At 46.0% G+C, this 16007-nt stretch overlaps 1 protein-coding gene across 1 annotated transcript in view; it reads left to right on the forward strand.

Annotated features, from left to right (window-relative positions):
* Positions 1-16007, forward strand: part of SPATA17 (spermatogenesis associated 17) — a 247512-nt gene that overhangs the window by 121506 nt on the left and 109999 nt on the right. Inside the window, exon 6 of the mRNA XM_077485778.1 lies at positions 52-175. Within this exon, the coding sequence (XP_077341904.1) occupies positions 52-175 (124 nt within the window). The remainder of the gene's footprint in view (positions 1-51; positions 176-16007) is intronic.

Below are 16007 nucleotides of genomic sequence, written 5' to 3' on the forward strand. Positions count from 1 at the left end.
ATCTATACATTTCTCCATATGTTGATCAGTAGCTATTTTGCTTTTCTGCAGGAAGGAGCTAGAGGAATACGCTTCCATGAGCGAGATGGAAAAAATAAAGAGAGATCTGGAAAAGGAAGAACGCAGGAAGAACCATGAAGCCAGGAAGATGCATTACCTCCTCAGTACAGAGCAGGTTAGTATACAGTAGAAATCCCTGACAGCTCAGGGAAGCCTCAGGGAGTCGCACATTGACAGAGACAAAAGAGCCAGCTGAATAGGACATGACGACTTGAAAAGATATCACAAAAACACAACTTCCACTTCAATTAGGTAGTTTTCTATGTGTGAGGGCTGATAGCATGACTGCTCAGTAACGCCGCGAAAATACAAGCGTCCATGTCAGCACTTTCATCCGAACGTGAAAAGCAAAACAGAATTGCTAGACAGCCGCGACTAATTTCCATCGGCTTGTTGTCGTGTTTTGTCTTTACCAGGATTTTATTATTAAGGGGAATTCTACTAAGCATTATTTACATCTAATCCTCTGAGAGTGGAGGCTAAATTCTACACTTCTTCTTTCCATTTCCTATTTTAGGTTTGATAGCCTCAGATTTCAATCACCAGGACTGGGTAGGCAAAAGTGCTTAGCCAGGCAAATAAAGTAGGGCCATAATTGTGAAAGGTGCTGCTCACACTTCTTCAGTCTAAAGAGCTATAATAACGTGTAAAAATCAAACAATAAAAAGTAATCTCTTAACCCTTTAAAGTCCACATTTTTCAATGAGTTAACATAACTTTAAAATGTGCGTTATGGTGGAGCAGAACGTTAAAGGGTTAATTGATCTCAACACAGTAAATGTATGTTTTTAAGGGTTTGAGCATTCTAAATCTGGCCATACAGTAGTAGATTTTCTAATGAGGTTCATGCATATAATGGTTCGAAAATTCAGTACATTTGATGACATGATAAATGTCATTCAAAATTACTTAAAATGTATTTTCTTTTAACATTCGATTTTGGAACAAATGGACTGTCCCAAATGAAAACCACATTCACTGTTAAAAATGTATTTGTATGAGAAAACATTTCTATCCAGCGCCTTAGAATTTTCTCGTCACTGCAGTCAAAAATGATCGTAAGTTTGACATGTTTGGTTGGAAAACTGAACAAATGCTCTTAAAATGGAGAAATATGTATTTGTGTATGATCAACTTTACTGCTTTTCTGTAAAACATCAGCAGCGGAATATTTCCAGGCAAAATATAGTTGACTAAAGTAGTCATAAACACTGGCTGTTATAATCAATAAAAAAAATACTTTAATTTAATTTAATTATTTTATATTTATTTCTGTATGTTTTATTATAAAGTCTATATAAACTTAGAATTATTTAGGAGGCAGAATAAGGTTCCTATACCTTTTTTTAATTGCTGTTATTTGGTTTTTGGAAATCCTTAAACATGGGGGCACTTAGTATGCAAATATCAACATCCCACAAATCAATGTAAGGACACCGAAAAACCTGTTAAAAGCATGACATTTTTTTTCGGGATGCAGGAGTGTCCTTTTAAAATACATGGGCCTCATTCACACTGGGTGCACTGCAGCGTACCACTATGTGAGGGCCATGTTTACCTGCACAGGGTTGCACAAGTGTATTGTGCATCCACGTGCAGACAGTTCCATTGACGTCTACTGGGATGCAGAGCTGAACGGGGACAACTCCTGCTCCCAATTTGACATGCATGCTGTCATTGTAGAGGGGATTTGCACTCTCCGCTATAGTATGCAGGAATACTCACACAGTGACCAGCATTTTACAGCCCATTCATAAAATGCTGGCTGCGAGGTGGAGCCTGCAGTAGTTCACAGAGTTCTCCCTGCTGAGTGCCGCACGTGCTGTACCATCGGAAGGGGCTTGATATTGGAAGAGGAGGTGCTTAGAGCGCTAGTGGGGGACCCCAGAGGAGGAGGTTTCAACTGCTCTGTGCAATACCATTGCGCAAAGCAGGTAAGTATAACATGTTTTTTTTTTTAAACTAAGCCTTTACATCTGCTTTTAATTCTTAAACTAACAGTTAAAACTCAACTCAGAGCTTCAGTTTCCTCTTTCTTTTTTGTTCCTACCCTCCCTTAGAGCCAGCCCTGCTCTGCTATTAAAAAAAAAACAAACAAAAAACAAAATACATACCTTTTTCCAGAGATGTTGGGTTCAGTCTGATGATGTCACAGGTCCTCCTTGCCCTTTTCTCCCTGCAGTGATGGGTGGAAACTAAATGCTTCAGAAAGCAGTGCCATGTAAAGACATGGCACCCCTCTGTGCAGCATTTCTTCTATGAGTCTATGGCTGGGATGGACCATTGACAATCCTGGCTAACAGGAAGAGGTTCTTAACCCTACCCTGGTTTATCCAAAACTCTTTGGCTCGAGTTGGGCTTTAAAAATGAACCCCAACTTGACATTTAATCTCTTAACCTAACCTGAAAAAATAACCTAGTCAAAGTTGAACTCTTAAAGAGGATCTTTAGTCCAGCCAAAAAAAAAACTGAAACATAAACACCTACAAATACTGTACTTCCACGAATTCAGCAACATCCTCATCCAAGCCAGTTCTTCACCGGTCTTCAGGTCCCCCGTGGCGCCTAGCGTGGACACAGTCTAGTGTGGGAAGCTGGCTGTGACTCTTTGCGGGTTCACTGCTGGCTTCCCACTGTGCCGTGCTACACTTTGTGAATGGTCCCGTAGCTTTCTGGGGCCTGTAATATGTCCCTGAAGGCTGCGGGCAAAGTTGGGGTGAACTTCTTAGATCGCCTAGGCGATTTTTTGCAGAAGTGGGAGGTGATACTTCTGTCAAAACCAGGTACCACCCCCCCCCAAAAAAAAATTAAAAGTGCCAAAAAGTGATAGAGAAGGGATGTGGAGGTGGAAAAGCAAAACTTCCCCTTTTGGGTGAAGTTCCACTTTAAGCTACTCTCCAAGGGCTCTTGTGCATGGGTGCCCTGAGTCAGAGCAAAATAAATTTCGGCAAATTTTCCCTGTCTGGGAAGTCCAGGTGCTGCATTCAATTGGCCATAGTCATGAATAGATGTTAGCGGTTTTACTTGGGTACACACTGATACACACATAAATACTCGTACAGCGTAGAGGTTCCTTTCAATTTTAGAAAATGTTCTACTCTTATAATAATATCGTATGTCCATACGCTGTACAAGTGTCTATGCATGCTGGTGTTTACCCACATACACCCAAACTCAGCCATTCATGCCCATGGGTACGCAGTACCTGGGCTTCCCAGCCAGCGGAAATATGCTGGAATTTGCATTTCACAGGCTTCAGGTGCCCATGTGCAAGAGCCCTAATCATAACTTAACTCTCAACTACATGTGCTCACCTTGTCAGGTTCCAAAAGCTAACAATCTGGCACTAAAATGTTCTGGCACTGACAAAATGACTGTTTGGATATTGCGGTGCCCCCTGTAAGCTAGTAATGTTAGTTTGTGATGGATTTTGACATGATGGGTACACTTTAAGGACAATTATTTATTTTGCTTTTATACATCTTTTAGTGTCATCAGTATTGCTTGTTTAGCAGCATATGTTTGGTGAAGGTTTGCTCATAATTAATTATGCTAATGTGCCGCTGTCAATATGTACTTCATGGGAATGATATACCTGACACTCTATTCCCATTTTATACATCCCATGGTGATTCAGTACAGTACAAATTAACAACTTCCATTGTTCGGGTAAATGAAGACAGCCTGCGGGCCAGATGCCATCTTCCTTGGTTTTACTTCAGGTCTGAGAATTAAAAAAGAACTCCAGCCAAAAGACAGAATTTAGACATAAACTTGAAAAGCGTTATGTTTTCTTACAAATCCTGGGGCCATTCCTCCTATGTGTCACCTGCTGGATGACACCCTGCATGTATAATATACCACAATATTACACCCAATACACTCCCCTATTAAAAGTTAGAGACTTAAAATGTGTATCTAAGTTAAAGCGGAACTAAACTCTCACAATCAATATTAACAATTTTTAATCCTTATGCTGCCAGTCTTAACGTGATACTAAAGTCTCCTTTTTTTTTCTTTTTTTTTTTGTTTAAAAATAACAATCATCATATAGGCATACCCCACTTTTAAGTACGCAATGGGGTTTATTTACTAAAGTTGGAAAGTGCAAAATCAGGCTCACTTCTGCGTAGAAACAAATGAGCTTTTAACCTCAGCTTGTTCAATTAAGCTTTGGTAATAAAACCTGGAAGCTCATTGGTTTCTATGCAGAAGTGAGCCTGATTTTGCACTTTCACGCTTTAGTAAATAAACCCCATTGTGTACTTAAAAGTGGGGTATGCCTGTACTTACTTTCTCTGTGTAGTGGTTTTGTACAGAGCAGCTCGATCCTCCTCTTCTTGGGTCCCTCGCCGGTGCTCCTGGCCACTCCCTCTTGCCGAGTGCCCCCACACCAAGCAGCTTGCTATGGAGGCAGCCGAGCCGCTGCTCTGTGTATCCATTCAAACGTGGAGCCGCGGCTCAGCCCCACCCCCTCTCTCCTCATTGGCTCACTGACTTTGATTAACAGCAGCGGGAGCCAATTGCGCCCTGCTGCTGTTGCAGCCAATGAGGAGGGGGACAGCTGAGACTCTCGTGAAACATCGCTGGATAGAGATGGGGCTCAGGTAAGTATTAGGGTGTGCTGGGGGGGGGGGGGGGCTGCTGTAAACAGAAGGTTTTTTTTATCTTAATGCATAGAATATATTAATATAACAAAAACCTTCTGATGTTAGAACCATAAAATAAATAGATAGAAAGGTATTTTATATTTACTTGTTTTAAACTTTTTTAAACATTTCTTCAATTTCTTCCTGTTTTCTGGCCTAGGCCAAAAAGATATCATACATCCCAGGAGTCCCCAGGAGGGCAGGAGGGGCCTTTCTCAGCTAAGTACACCCTCCTGCCTGCATGCCTGAGCTAAGTACAGATGGATTCCAGGAAGTAAATGCTACATGAATCATCTGACCTTAATCGAGATAGCAGTGGCTAGAAATGCTAGGGAGGTGTTATTTTCAAAGTGATTTTTCAGAAAAATAAAGCAGGGAGACATGGATGAATGAATGAGTTTGTTGTGAGTATTAAAAAATAATTAAATAGCGTTTTGAGTTTGTGGTGCTCAGATACAGTTTAGTTCCACTTTAGGGATTTAGACTCCTTTCACACTGGGGTGCTTTGCAGGCGCTACATCGCTATAAGTGGCGCCTGCAAAGCGCCCTGAAAGAGCTGCTCCTCACACTCATGTGTGAAAGCCCCGAGGGCTTTCACACTGGGGAGGTGCGCTGGCAGGACGGTAAAAAAAGTCCTGCTAGCAGCATCTTTGGAGCGGTGAAGGAGCGGTGTCTACACTGCTCCTCCACCGCTCATAACCATTGGGGCAGCGTGGCTATTTTAACCCTTTCTCGGCCGCTAGCAGGGGGCCCTGCTAGCGACCAAATACCGCCGCTAAAACGAAGGTAAAGCGCCGCTAAAAATAGCGCCGTTTTACCGCCGGCACCTGCACTGCCCTATTGTGAAAGGGGCCTTAAAGTAACTCTCCTATGCAAATAAAAATCACAGTGTTGTAGAGCTGGCTGAAACTCTAATGCCGTGTACACACGATCGGAATTCTCGTTGGAAAAAGCTCTGATGGTTTTCCCGTCGGAATTCCGATGGAATTCCGCTCAGACTGTCTTTCCTACACACGGTCACACCAAATTCCGACCGCCAAGAACGCGGTGACGTACAACACATACGACGGGACTAGAAAAAGGAAGTTCAGTACCTAGTAGCCAATAGCTTCCATCTGAGTTTTTGTGTGTCAGAATTGCATACACACGATCGGAAATTCCGATAGAAAGTTTTTCCATCGGGAAAATTGAGAACATCATCATCAGAGCAGAGCAGACATGCAGCAGAGCAGACGTGCACGAGAGGCTCCGTCCCAGCGCCAGCTCAGCCAGTCCCCCCCCCCTCTCCCCCTCCCTCGGCTCTCCCCGCTCTCCCCCGGGCGCCCACCAACCTTAATTCTACCAGTATCCCACCGGCTAGTTAGCACAGTGACACAGGGGCTGGGAACAACCCCCCCCAGTCACCTTCCACCTCCTCACCTTCCGTCGCAGCCGCGGACTGTCTGCCTGCCTGCCACCCGCTCAGGTAGGCAGTAGGCGGCACCGCGGCTCCGGCCTAGTCACTACCCGGCAGCCGCCTTACCAGTGCTGAAGCTCAGCACTAGGGCTCGCACGCCGCGTGGCCCCCTGGCCTCCTACCGTCATCAGGACCGGGCCCCCGGGACGGGAATTAGGAAAGCCTGGGGCTCCGGCCTAGTCGGCGGCCATCTTGGTCCACCCATTGGGGGGAAAACATTAATTTCCCCCAGCTCTCCAGCAAATCTCCAAGAACCCTCAAAGTGCCACACCGCAGCCACCCTGTCATCACCCACAAGGGGCTAAGCATTTAGCCACACATAGACTGGTGGCTGCGGCAGAACCAAAAAAAAAAAAAAATCCTACCACCATCCTACCACCATCCTCCCCCCCCCCCATTTTAAATATCCCACTGCAAAGGGCAACCTGACCACTCTCCAGGCTGACAGCAAGCCAGATTCACCGGAATCAGACAGTTAACGGGGATCACCGCGACCAGGTAAGCTCGCACCTCCACTCCACCCCCCCCCCCCCCCCAGTGATTGTTCCAGAGACTCCGTCCGACCGCCTTGGGGGTCAGGAAGGAATTTTTGCCCCACTGGTGCATTTGGCTGCTACTGCCAGGGTTTTTTTTCGCCTTCCTCTGGAACAATCAGGAACAACCGTAGGTGAGCATACCCCTACCTCCGGCCTCCATTGCATTTTTCACTCTACCCTAGGACGATTACTCCAGATCACAGCCAGGCGTATTTGCTGAGCAGGGACCTTCACCTCAAGTAAAGGTAGCCGGAACAGCCAGCAACCGATTACAACAACTGCTTCCGCATTCATATAGGCATCCCCTGATCAACTTACGCGCTAAGCCTCAAGCGCGGCGGCAAGTCTGATACCTAGCCCCTCCTCTACCCTAGGACGACTACTCCAGAGCACAGCCAGACGTATTTTCTGAGCAGGGACCTTCACCTCAAGTAAAGGTAGCCGGAACAGCCAGCAACCGATTACAACAACTGCTTCCGCATTCATATAGGCATCCCCTGATCAACTTGCGCGCTAAGCCTCAAGCGCGACGGCAAGTCTGATACCTAGCCCCTCCTCAGGGTCAAGACCCTGATCAGGATCAGCATCTTTAGGCCCATTGTATCATCAACCACATCCACAAACCATGTGCCACTTCAAATACTCAGCGGAAGTTCTGCACAGACTAAGGAACTTCAACACCACATTGCCATCTTCCATACAAAAAATACTTCAAAGAGAACAACTATTAAAAACTGGACGACAAGTAACTCCCAACTGCAGGAAGACATCTACTCAACCACCACAACTAGAGTGCGCCTTGATTAACGCCAGGTCTGCAGTCAAACATAGACTGGAAGTACACGACTTCATCATCGAGAACAATGTAGACTGCCTCTTCATCACCGAAAGCTGGTTAACCTCTGAGGCCGCGTACACACGGGCGGACTGTTCGCCCAACCTTGTCCGCTGAACAGTGTTTGGGCGGACAGTCCGCTCGTGTGTGGGCTTTCAGCGGACAGTTTCAGCGGACAGTTTCAGCGGACAGTTTGACGGACAAAGTCTTTCGGAAATTCCGAAAAACTGTCCGCTGAAACTGTGTTTGAGCGAACAGTCCACCCGTGTGTAGGCTACTTTCAAAATGAGCAAACTGTTCCCGCTCGGAGGGAAGTCTGCTCATTTCGAGCGCGTGTGCAGGTAGGCGGGGCCCGCGATGGAGACGTCGCGGGCTCCGCCACCTGGAATGGGCTTAAAGGGGAACCCCAACGCCGAAAAAAATCGGCGTGGGGGTTCCCCCAAAGTCCACAACAGACCCTTGTCCGAGCACGCTACCCGGCCGGCCAGGAAAGGGGGGCGAGCGAGCGCGCCCCCCCTCCTGAGCCGTACCAGGCCGCGTGCCCTCAACATGGGGGGTGCCTTGGGGAAGGGGGGGCCGCGCGGCCCCCCCACCCCAAAGCACCTTGTCCCCATGTTGATGAGGACAAGGGCCTCTTCCCGACAACCCTGGCCGTTGGTTGTCGGGGTCTGCGGGCGGGGGGCTTATCGGAATCCGGGAGCCCCCTTTAAGAAGGGGGCCCCCGGATACCGGCCCCCCACCCTATGTGAATGAGTATGGGGTACAATGTACCCCTACCCATTCACCTGTGAAATAAAGTACAAAAAAAAACACAACACAGAGAAAAAATATTTTATTGCACAGCTCCGGGGGTCTTCCGTCTTCGGGGGTCTTCTCGCCGGACTCCTCCGCTATCTTCGTGTAGCTCTTTTACTAGCGGAGGAGCCCGGCTTTCTTCCTCCCCGCCGCCGGCCTCTTCTCCCGACTTCGGGGGTCTTGTCCCCCTCTTCGGTTCTTCTGCCGGGCCACCGCGCCTTCTTGTAGCTCTTTTGCAGGCGGTGGCCCGGTCTTCTGTCGCCGCTGCCTTCCGTTCTTCTGTCGCCGCCTTCGGTTCTTCTGCCGGGCCACCGCGCCTTCTTGTAGCTCTTTTACAGGCGGTGGCCCGGTCTTCTGTCGCCGCTGTCGCTGTCGCCGTCGCCGCCTTCCGTTCTTCTTCTTCTTCTTGTTCTTCTTCTTCTTCCCCAGGAGATGTTGACACGTCGCTCTCTCCGGCCGGAATGCCAGAGCCGCCCTGCGCTGCCACTTATATAGTGCCAATGGGGCGGTGTCACATGGTATATGTCACATGGGTTGGTCACATGGTGACCCCGCCCCCTTACGATGTCATAGTCCCCATGTGACATCAACCCATGTGACCAACCCATGTGACATATACCATGTGACACCGCCCCATTGGCACTATATAAGTGGCAGCGCAGGGCGGCTCTGGCATTCCGGCCGGAGAGAGCGACGTGTCAACATCTCCTGGGGAAGAAGAAGAAGAAGAACAAGAAGAAGAAGAAGAACGGAAGGCGGCGACGGCGACAGCGACAGCGGCGACAGAAGACCGGGCCACCGCCTGTAAAAGAGCTACAAGAAGGCGCGGTGGCCCGGCAGAAGAACCGAAGGCGGCGACAGAAGAACGGAAGGCAGCGGCGACAGAAGACCGGGCCACCGCCTGCAAAAGAGCTACAAGAAGGCGCGGTGGCCCGGCAGAAGAACCGAAGAGGGGGACAAGACCCCCGAAGTCGGGAGAAGAGGCCGGCGGCGGGGAGGAAGAAAGCCGGGCTCCTCCGCTAGTAAAAGAGCTACACGAAGATAGCGGAGGAGTCCGGCGAGAAGACCCCCGAAGACGGAAGACCCCCGGAGCTGTGCAATAAAATATTTTTTCTCTGTGTTGTGTTTTTTTTTGTACTTTATTTCACAGGTGAATGGGTAGGGGTACATTGTACCCCATACTCATTCACATAGGGTGGGGGGCCGGTATCCGGGGGCCCCCTTCTTAAAGGGGGCTCCCGGATTCCGATAAGCCCCCCGCCCGCAGACCCCGACAACCAACGGCCAGGGTTGTCGGGAAGAGGCCCTTGTCCTCATCAACATGGGGACAAGGTGCTTTGGGGTGGGGGGGCCGCGCGCCCCCCCCTTCCCCAAGGCACCCCCCATGTTGAGGGCACGCGGCCTGGTACGGCTCAGAAGGGGGGGCGCGCTCGCTCGCCCCCCTTTCCTGGCCGGCCGGGTAGCGTGCTCGGACAAGGGTCTGTTGTGGACTTTGGGGGAACCCCCACGCCGATTTTTTTCGGCGTTGGGGTCCCCTTTAAGTCCATTCCAGGCGGCGGTGCCCGCGACGTCTCCTTCGCGGGACCCGCCTACCTGTACACGCGCTCGAAATGGGCGGACTTGCCTCCGCCTTACGTGGGCGAGTCCGTTCATTTCAAAAGTTGAGCGAACTGTTTGGCAAACAGTTCGCGGAAACAGTCCGCTCAAAAAGTGCCGTGTGTGGCCATGTCCGTCCATGCTAATTTTGAGCGGACTGTTTGCCGAAACTGTTTGACAAACAAAGTTGGGCGAACAGTCCGCCCGTGTGTACGCGGCCTGACTGCAACACCATCCTCACCGAATTGGTGCCGGAAAACTACAGGATCCTAACCGAACACCGGATAGGGAAAAAAGGAGGATGCCTAGCAGTGATCTTTAAAGATCACCTGGATCTCTCTAAATCATCATCACAGAACCCAGTGCCTTTTATGGAAACCCTGACGCTACATCTTCAATCAACTCCCCTTGACACCATTCATATTCTACTGTGCTACAGACCACCGGGACCAAAATCCGATCTTCTTTCACCCCTCACGGAATCCTTCGCAATGCACACCCTAAAATTCAAAAATTTCCTGGCACTCGGAGATTTCAACCTTTGGGCAAACGAGCCCAAAGACTCCATCGCGATGGCCTGCATCAATCAACTAGAAGAACTGGGTCTACAGCAACTGATAAAGACTCCCACGCATGGGTCAGGACACACCTTGGACCTCATTTTCAAACAGAACATTGACGTCAACATACTCAACAACATAACTCTGCCATGGACGGACCACCATGCCATCAAATTCAAAATCGCTACCAACATCACCAACGCAAAACGGAAACCTGTAACAACGCACTGGACCAGAGCGCATAAAAAACTGTACTCCGAAGCCTTCAAAACCACTCTGTCCAAAAAGATATCTGCAATAACCTGCAATAACCTTAAACCACTCTACAGAGGAAACAACAGCCTGAACAGGCCATTACTGCAATCAGCAGACTCGGTAGCACCAAAACGCAGGGCACTCATCAGGAAGAAAAATGCTGGATGGTTTAATAGCTCCCTCTCCGTACAAAAGCAAGAACGCAGAAGAGCGGAAAGAACATGGAGAAGAAATTCCACGAGGAAAACCACTTTAACTACAAAGCTATCACAGAGAATTATCGGAAATCAATCTTCAAAGCTAAAAAGGACCACTTCTCATACACAATCTCAACGGCCGCAAACCAACCACGGGAACTGTTTAATCTAGTCAATCTATCAATGAATCCAGTGTGCCTAGAACCCCCAGAAAGTGAATCCCAGGATTACTGTGACAAACTGTCGGATTTTTTCATCAATAAAGTCAAAACCATCAGGGAAACAATCTGTCAGAAGAAAACATCAGACCTCAGCCAGCAAACACATAAAGAGGATGTCTGCACCAACACTCCGCAACCACCAAGATTTTCACTATCCCCGATTACCGCAGACACCGCAAAAAACATCATTAATAAACTGCGTGACAGTACCTCACCTATTGACATCATCCCCACTAAACTACTGAAAGAATGCTCCGACATCGTGGCTCCAACCATAACCCACCTCATAAACCGATCATTCATCGAAGGGATTGTTCCCAGCATCCTCAAACAAGGCATCGTCAAACCTCTACTCAAGAAACCAAACCCAGCTACAACTCCACCTGGATACTAACAAACTCCTGGACCCGCTGCAATCAGGCTTCCACCCAGGTCATGGAACAGAAACAGCACTCCTGAAGATCTGGGATGACGCCCTCGAAGCAGCAGATGACGGAGAGCCGTGTCTCCTCGTACTGTTAGACCTAAGTGTAGCGTTTGATACAGTAGATCACAATACTCTACTCGTCCAGCTCACAGAAGTAGACGGAGTCCAAGACATAGATCTCCAATGGTTGGCGTCCTTCCTAGGAAATCGGTCACAGACAGTGAAACTAGGAAAATACTTTTCCGAATCTCGGGCAGTCACCTGCGGAGTCCCTCAAGGCTCTCCTTTGTCACCCGTTCTCTTTAACATTTACATCCGCCCACTGCTCCAAATCATCAGATGCTCAGACCTCTGTTTCCACTCTTACGCTGACGACACACAATTTATTTAAGGATCAATGGGAAAAAAGATCACCAACAACAACTTGAAAATTGCCTCAAATCAATAGAGGACTGGATGACCACCAACTCCCTCCAACTGAACGAATCAAAAACAGAGCTGCTTATCTTACACCCAAATCATAAACCCGCAACCAAAACCCCCTGGTCTCCAATAACTGTCTTTGGGCAGGCTATCCCCCAAAAACCAAAGCCAAGAGTCTTGGGGTTATTTTAGACGCACAAATGTCAATGGATGCGCAAATAGGAGCAGTAATCAGGGGATCTCACCATCTGCTGCGCATGCTTCGCAGACTCGTCCCTTTTATCCCAAAGAATGACAAGGCAGTGGTAGTTGGAACAATTATCAATTTGCGATTGAACTACGCAAACTCGCTTTACATAGGATTACCTCAATATCAACTTGCGCGATTACAACTTATCCAAAACACGGCGGCAAGGCTGATAACAGGAAAAAAACCATGGGAATCCATCTCTCCTTCGCTGAGGAGCTTACATTGGCTAACTGTAAAAAATCGGATCATGTTCAAAACCCTTTGCCTCACCCATAAATGCGTGCATAGAAAAGGTCCGCAATACCTTATGGAGAAAATAAATAATTACACACCAAACCGCAGTCTTCGATCAGCTAACAAAAACCTCCTCCTCGTGCCCAAAGCCCGGTATAAATCCAAGGGGGATCTGAGATTCGCTGTCCGAGGGCCCCGGCTATGGAATGCTCTACCAATCAACATCCGTCTGGAAGAAAATCACCTGGCTTTTAGGAAAAAACTTAAGACCTTCCTCTTTTAGCTGATGATCAAAGCTCGCCACAGCGCCTAGAGGCGATTCAGTTCGCATTATGCGCTATATAAGTATTTCATTCATTCATTCATTCAGAACATGCTATCAAATTTTTGCTGGCGGGAATTCGGCCAGCTAAATTCCGATGGAGCATACACACGGCCGCATTTTCCGATGAAAAGCTCTCATCGGGCTTTTGCTGGCTGAAATTCTGATCGTGTGTACGCGGCATTAAAGTCACTTTACTTTTAAACTCATGCTCCCATTACTGAGTATTCTGCTGTTGTTTTGCTGATTGTGTAGCGGGAGCATGCCTTTATGCTGGAAGGTCTATACCTGAGTATTGTAGGTATAAAAAAAAGTATCACAGACAGTACTCAATTGTTCTTGTAGGTAGTTATTAAAACCAGTGGCACCAATAATTAATTTTTTCTAACATAAAATACACTGTTCCACTATATACTAGTGTTTTTTTTTGTAACTAAACGAAAACATTTTTTTACGATCCGTAAACAATGTTGTCTGCTCCACCTACTGGCTCATAATGCACATAAGATATTTGCTACGTGTAGGGAAATAATTGTACACTGCATGTAAAACAGGTGAAACTGTTTATATTTTCAGAGATCAGCTTATGGTGTGATTTCTTCATCAGCAAAATTAAACAAGTGCATAAAGGATGTATAATTAAAAATTACATCTGCATAATACGTGCTACATTCATTAAGTTCATAATTAGATAGGTTAATATTTACTTTACTCTGAAACAATTCTGCAGACATAAGAAAACATCCAAGTTGTGATAAAACGATTAAGTCATTATCTTTGATCCCTTTGATGTGGTTCAAACTATATATATATATATATATATATATATATATATATATATATATATATATAGTATCATACATATTATCTTTTGTAAGTTATAGGTATACAGATTTTGTAAGTGAAAATAATTTTAAAAATATAACAAATTTTTCTAGAAACAAAACAATAAAAAGTTAAAACACTCAAATTATATTAGTTTAGCTGTATGTATAAAGTTCTATCGCTTGCTGAAATTACCTAATTCCTTTATCATTTTAATTCTTCACGTTTTCTATATCTGTAATTTTTATGATTATGGCATTATGTTGGCAAGATCTAAAAAGAGAACCAGTCATGCAATAATTTAAATGTTTTTTCTTAAATATGATACTCAAAATATATTTTTATTATTATTCTAGTATAATAATAATAATATATTTGTGCAGGCTTGCGTACAAAAGAATTTTGGTTGCCTCCATTGCCTCCCTGGAGGTATGATTATGTCAGATTTTTGAATCTCAAAGCAGGACAATTGTTTTGCATTGAAATTTAGCGTTTTATATTGTAGGCCTGTAATTCTTAGGAATAACTCACTTAATTCTGACCAAATAAGAGTCTAATAGACATCCCAGGTATGATAAAGTTTGAAACACTAAATCATAAATTATAATATAATAAATAACTATAAATAATTATGAAAAATAATAATATAATAATAATAAAAATGTATTCTCCCACAATTCACTATCGCTCAATTCTGCAAGTGATTCTAATTTACTATCGCTGTTTTCTAAATGGTCTAAAACCACTTTTGACGTAAAGGGGTGCATTTTGGTTGCCATGAACAATCTTAAGTTTCCAGGCAGAAAGAACAGTATATATAATATAAAAGTGAATGCAGGGCACTGGACAAAAGGGAGGTGACATTATTTCATACAGAAATGTAATCTGTAAGATTACAGTGTACTGTGTTATGTTTTTTGTACTTTTTGAATTTGCCACTGGGCTCCACCCCCATGCATCGCGGCGCTCGCAGGGAACGGAGCCCAGCACACAGAGGCATCGAGCGGAGGAGACAGCCCGCAGACACAGCGGGGGGCATCGCAGGATCATGGGGACAAGGTAAGAAACTTGGACCAGGATTCTGCAATGCAATTCCGAGGGTGGCTCGGGGGTTACTGCTTATGGTACTGACATTTAACCCTGAGCCACACTCGGGATTACCGCCGGGGAGGTTAAGGGCTTGTTCACACTTGACTAAATTTCTAACGCTCCTACAGCGTTAGTATGAGCATTAGACTCACTTTAATGAGCTTTAATATGGGCGTTTTACAAACATTGCTGACAAGTTGAATATGCTCCCCAAACACCCTGTGGGCAGTTGTGAAGTGCTTGATGAGCGTTAAAACTGCTCCACAAATGCCTATTCTATTATAGCTAATAAACTAATCTTAACGCCCTGCAACGGCATCGCAACTGTCTGCAAGAGCATTTGCAAAGTGTTACCATAGACTTAAATGGGAGGCGTTTGAAGGCTGACTCGACATGAGGCTTCAGTTTTGAAGTGACAGGACGCTAAAGCTTCATGTTTTGATAGTGTGGTCAGCACTATATGCTATACATTGTATCATTTGCATAGGCATTTGAAGGGTGTTTTTAACCCCTCCGAAATGCCTGCTTTTTAATGCCAGTGTGAACCTTGACCTTGTGTTGATTAAACTCATTGGGAGAGATTTACTAAAACTGGAGAGTGCAAAATCTGGTGCAGCTCTGCATAGGAACCAATCAGCTTCTAGGTTTTATAGTCAAAGCTTAACTGAACAAGCTGAAGTTAGAAGCTGATTGGCTACCTTGCACAGCTGCACCAGATTTTGCACTCTCCAGTTTTAGTAAATCACCCCGCTGTCTCTTGGCTCTTGAGTTTGCATAACATTTTAAAAAAAAATAGTCCCTTTGTGTACATTCCTCCTAACTTAGGAATACTGTTATTTTATTTTTTTATTATTTACACTCAGCATGCTGACCAACACCAAGGGCTCTATTTATAAAACATTTTCTGGACAAATAGAAGCATTCTTCCATGCTGCACAAATTTTCCTCATATTTTCTCTAAGGCTTAATGTGCATGGGACGTTTTAAAACCTCTCCTGAACGATTTAACTTGACAGATAGTAACCAATGTTTAACCACTTCCTGCCTGGCCTATAGCAGAATGACGGCCGGGCGGTGGTCATATGACGTCCAGCAGGATAAGCTGCAATCGCACACCCGCAGGGGCACGCAGTGAGGTGATTGGTGGTGTGGTGTGTCACTCTGACACATTGCAACTCCATTCTAGGTAAAGAGCCTCTGACAGAGGCACTTTACCACGTGATCAGCTGTGACCAATCACAGCTGATCACTGCGTGTAACCAGGAAGTGCTGGTAAG

This window comes from Lithobates pipiens, unplaced genomic scaffold, assembly GCF_037356315.1.
Source record: "Lithobates pipiens isolate NorthernLeopardFrog02 unplaced genomic scaffold, aLitPip1_a1.2 Scaffold_18, whole genome shotgun sequence".
Classification (NCBI taxonomy): domain Eukaryota; kingdom Metazoa; phylum Chordata; class Amphibia; order Anura; family Ranidae; genus Lithobates; species Lithobates pipiens.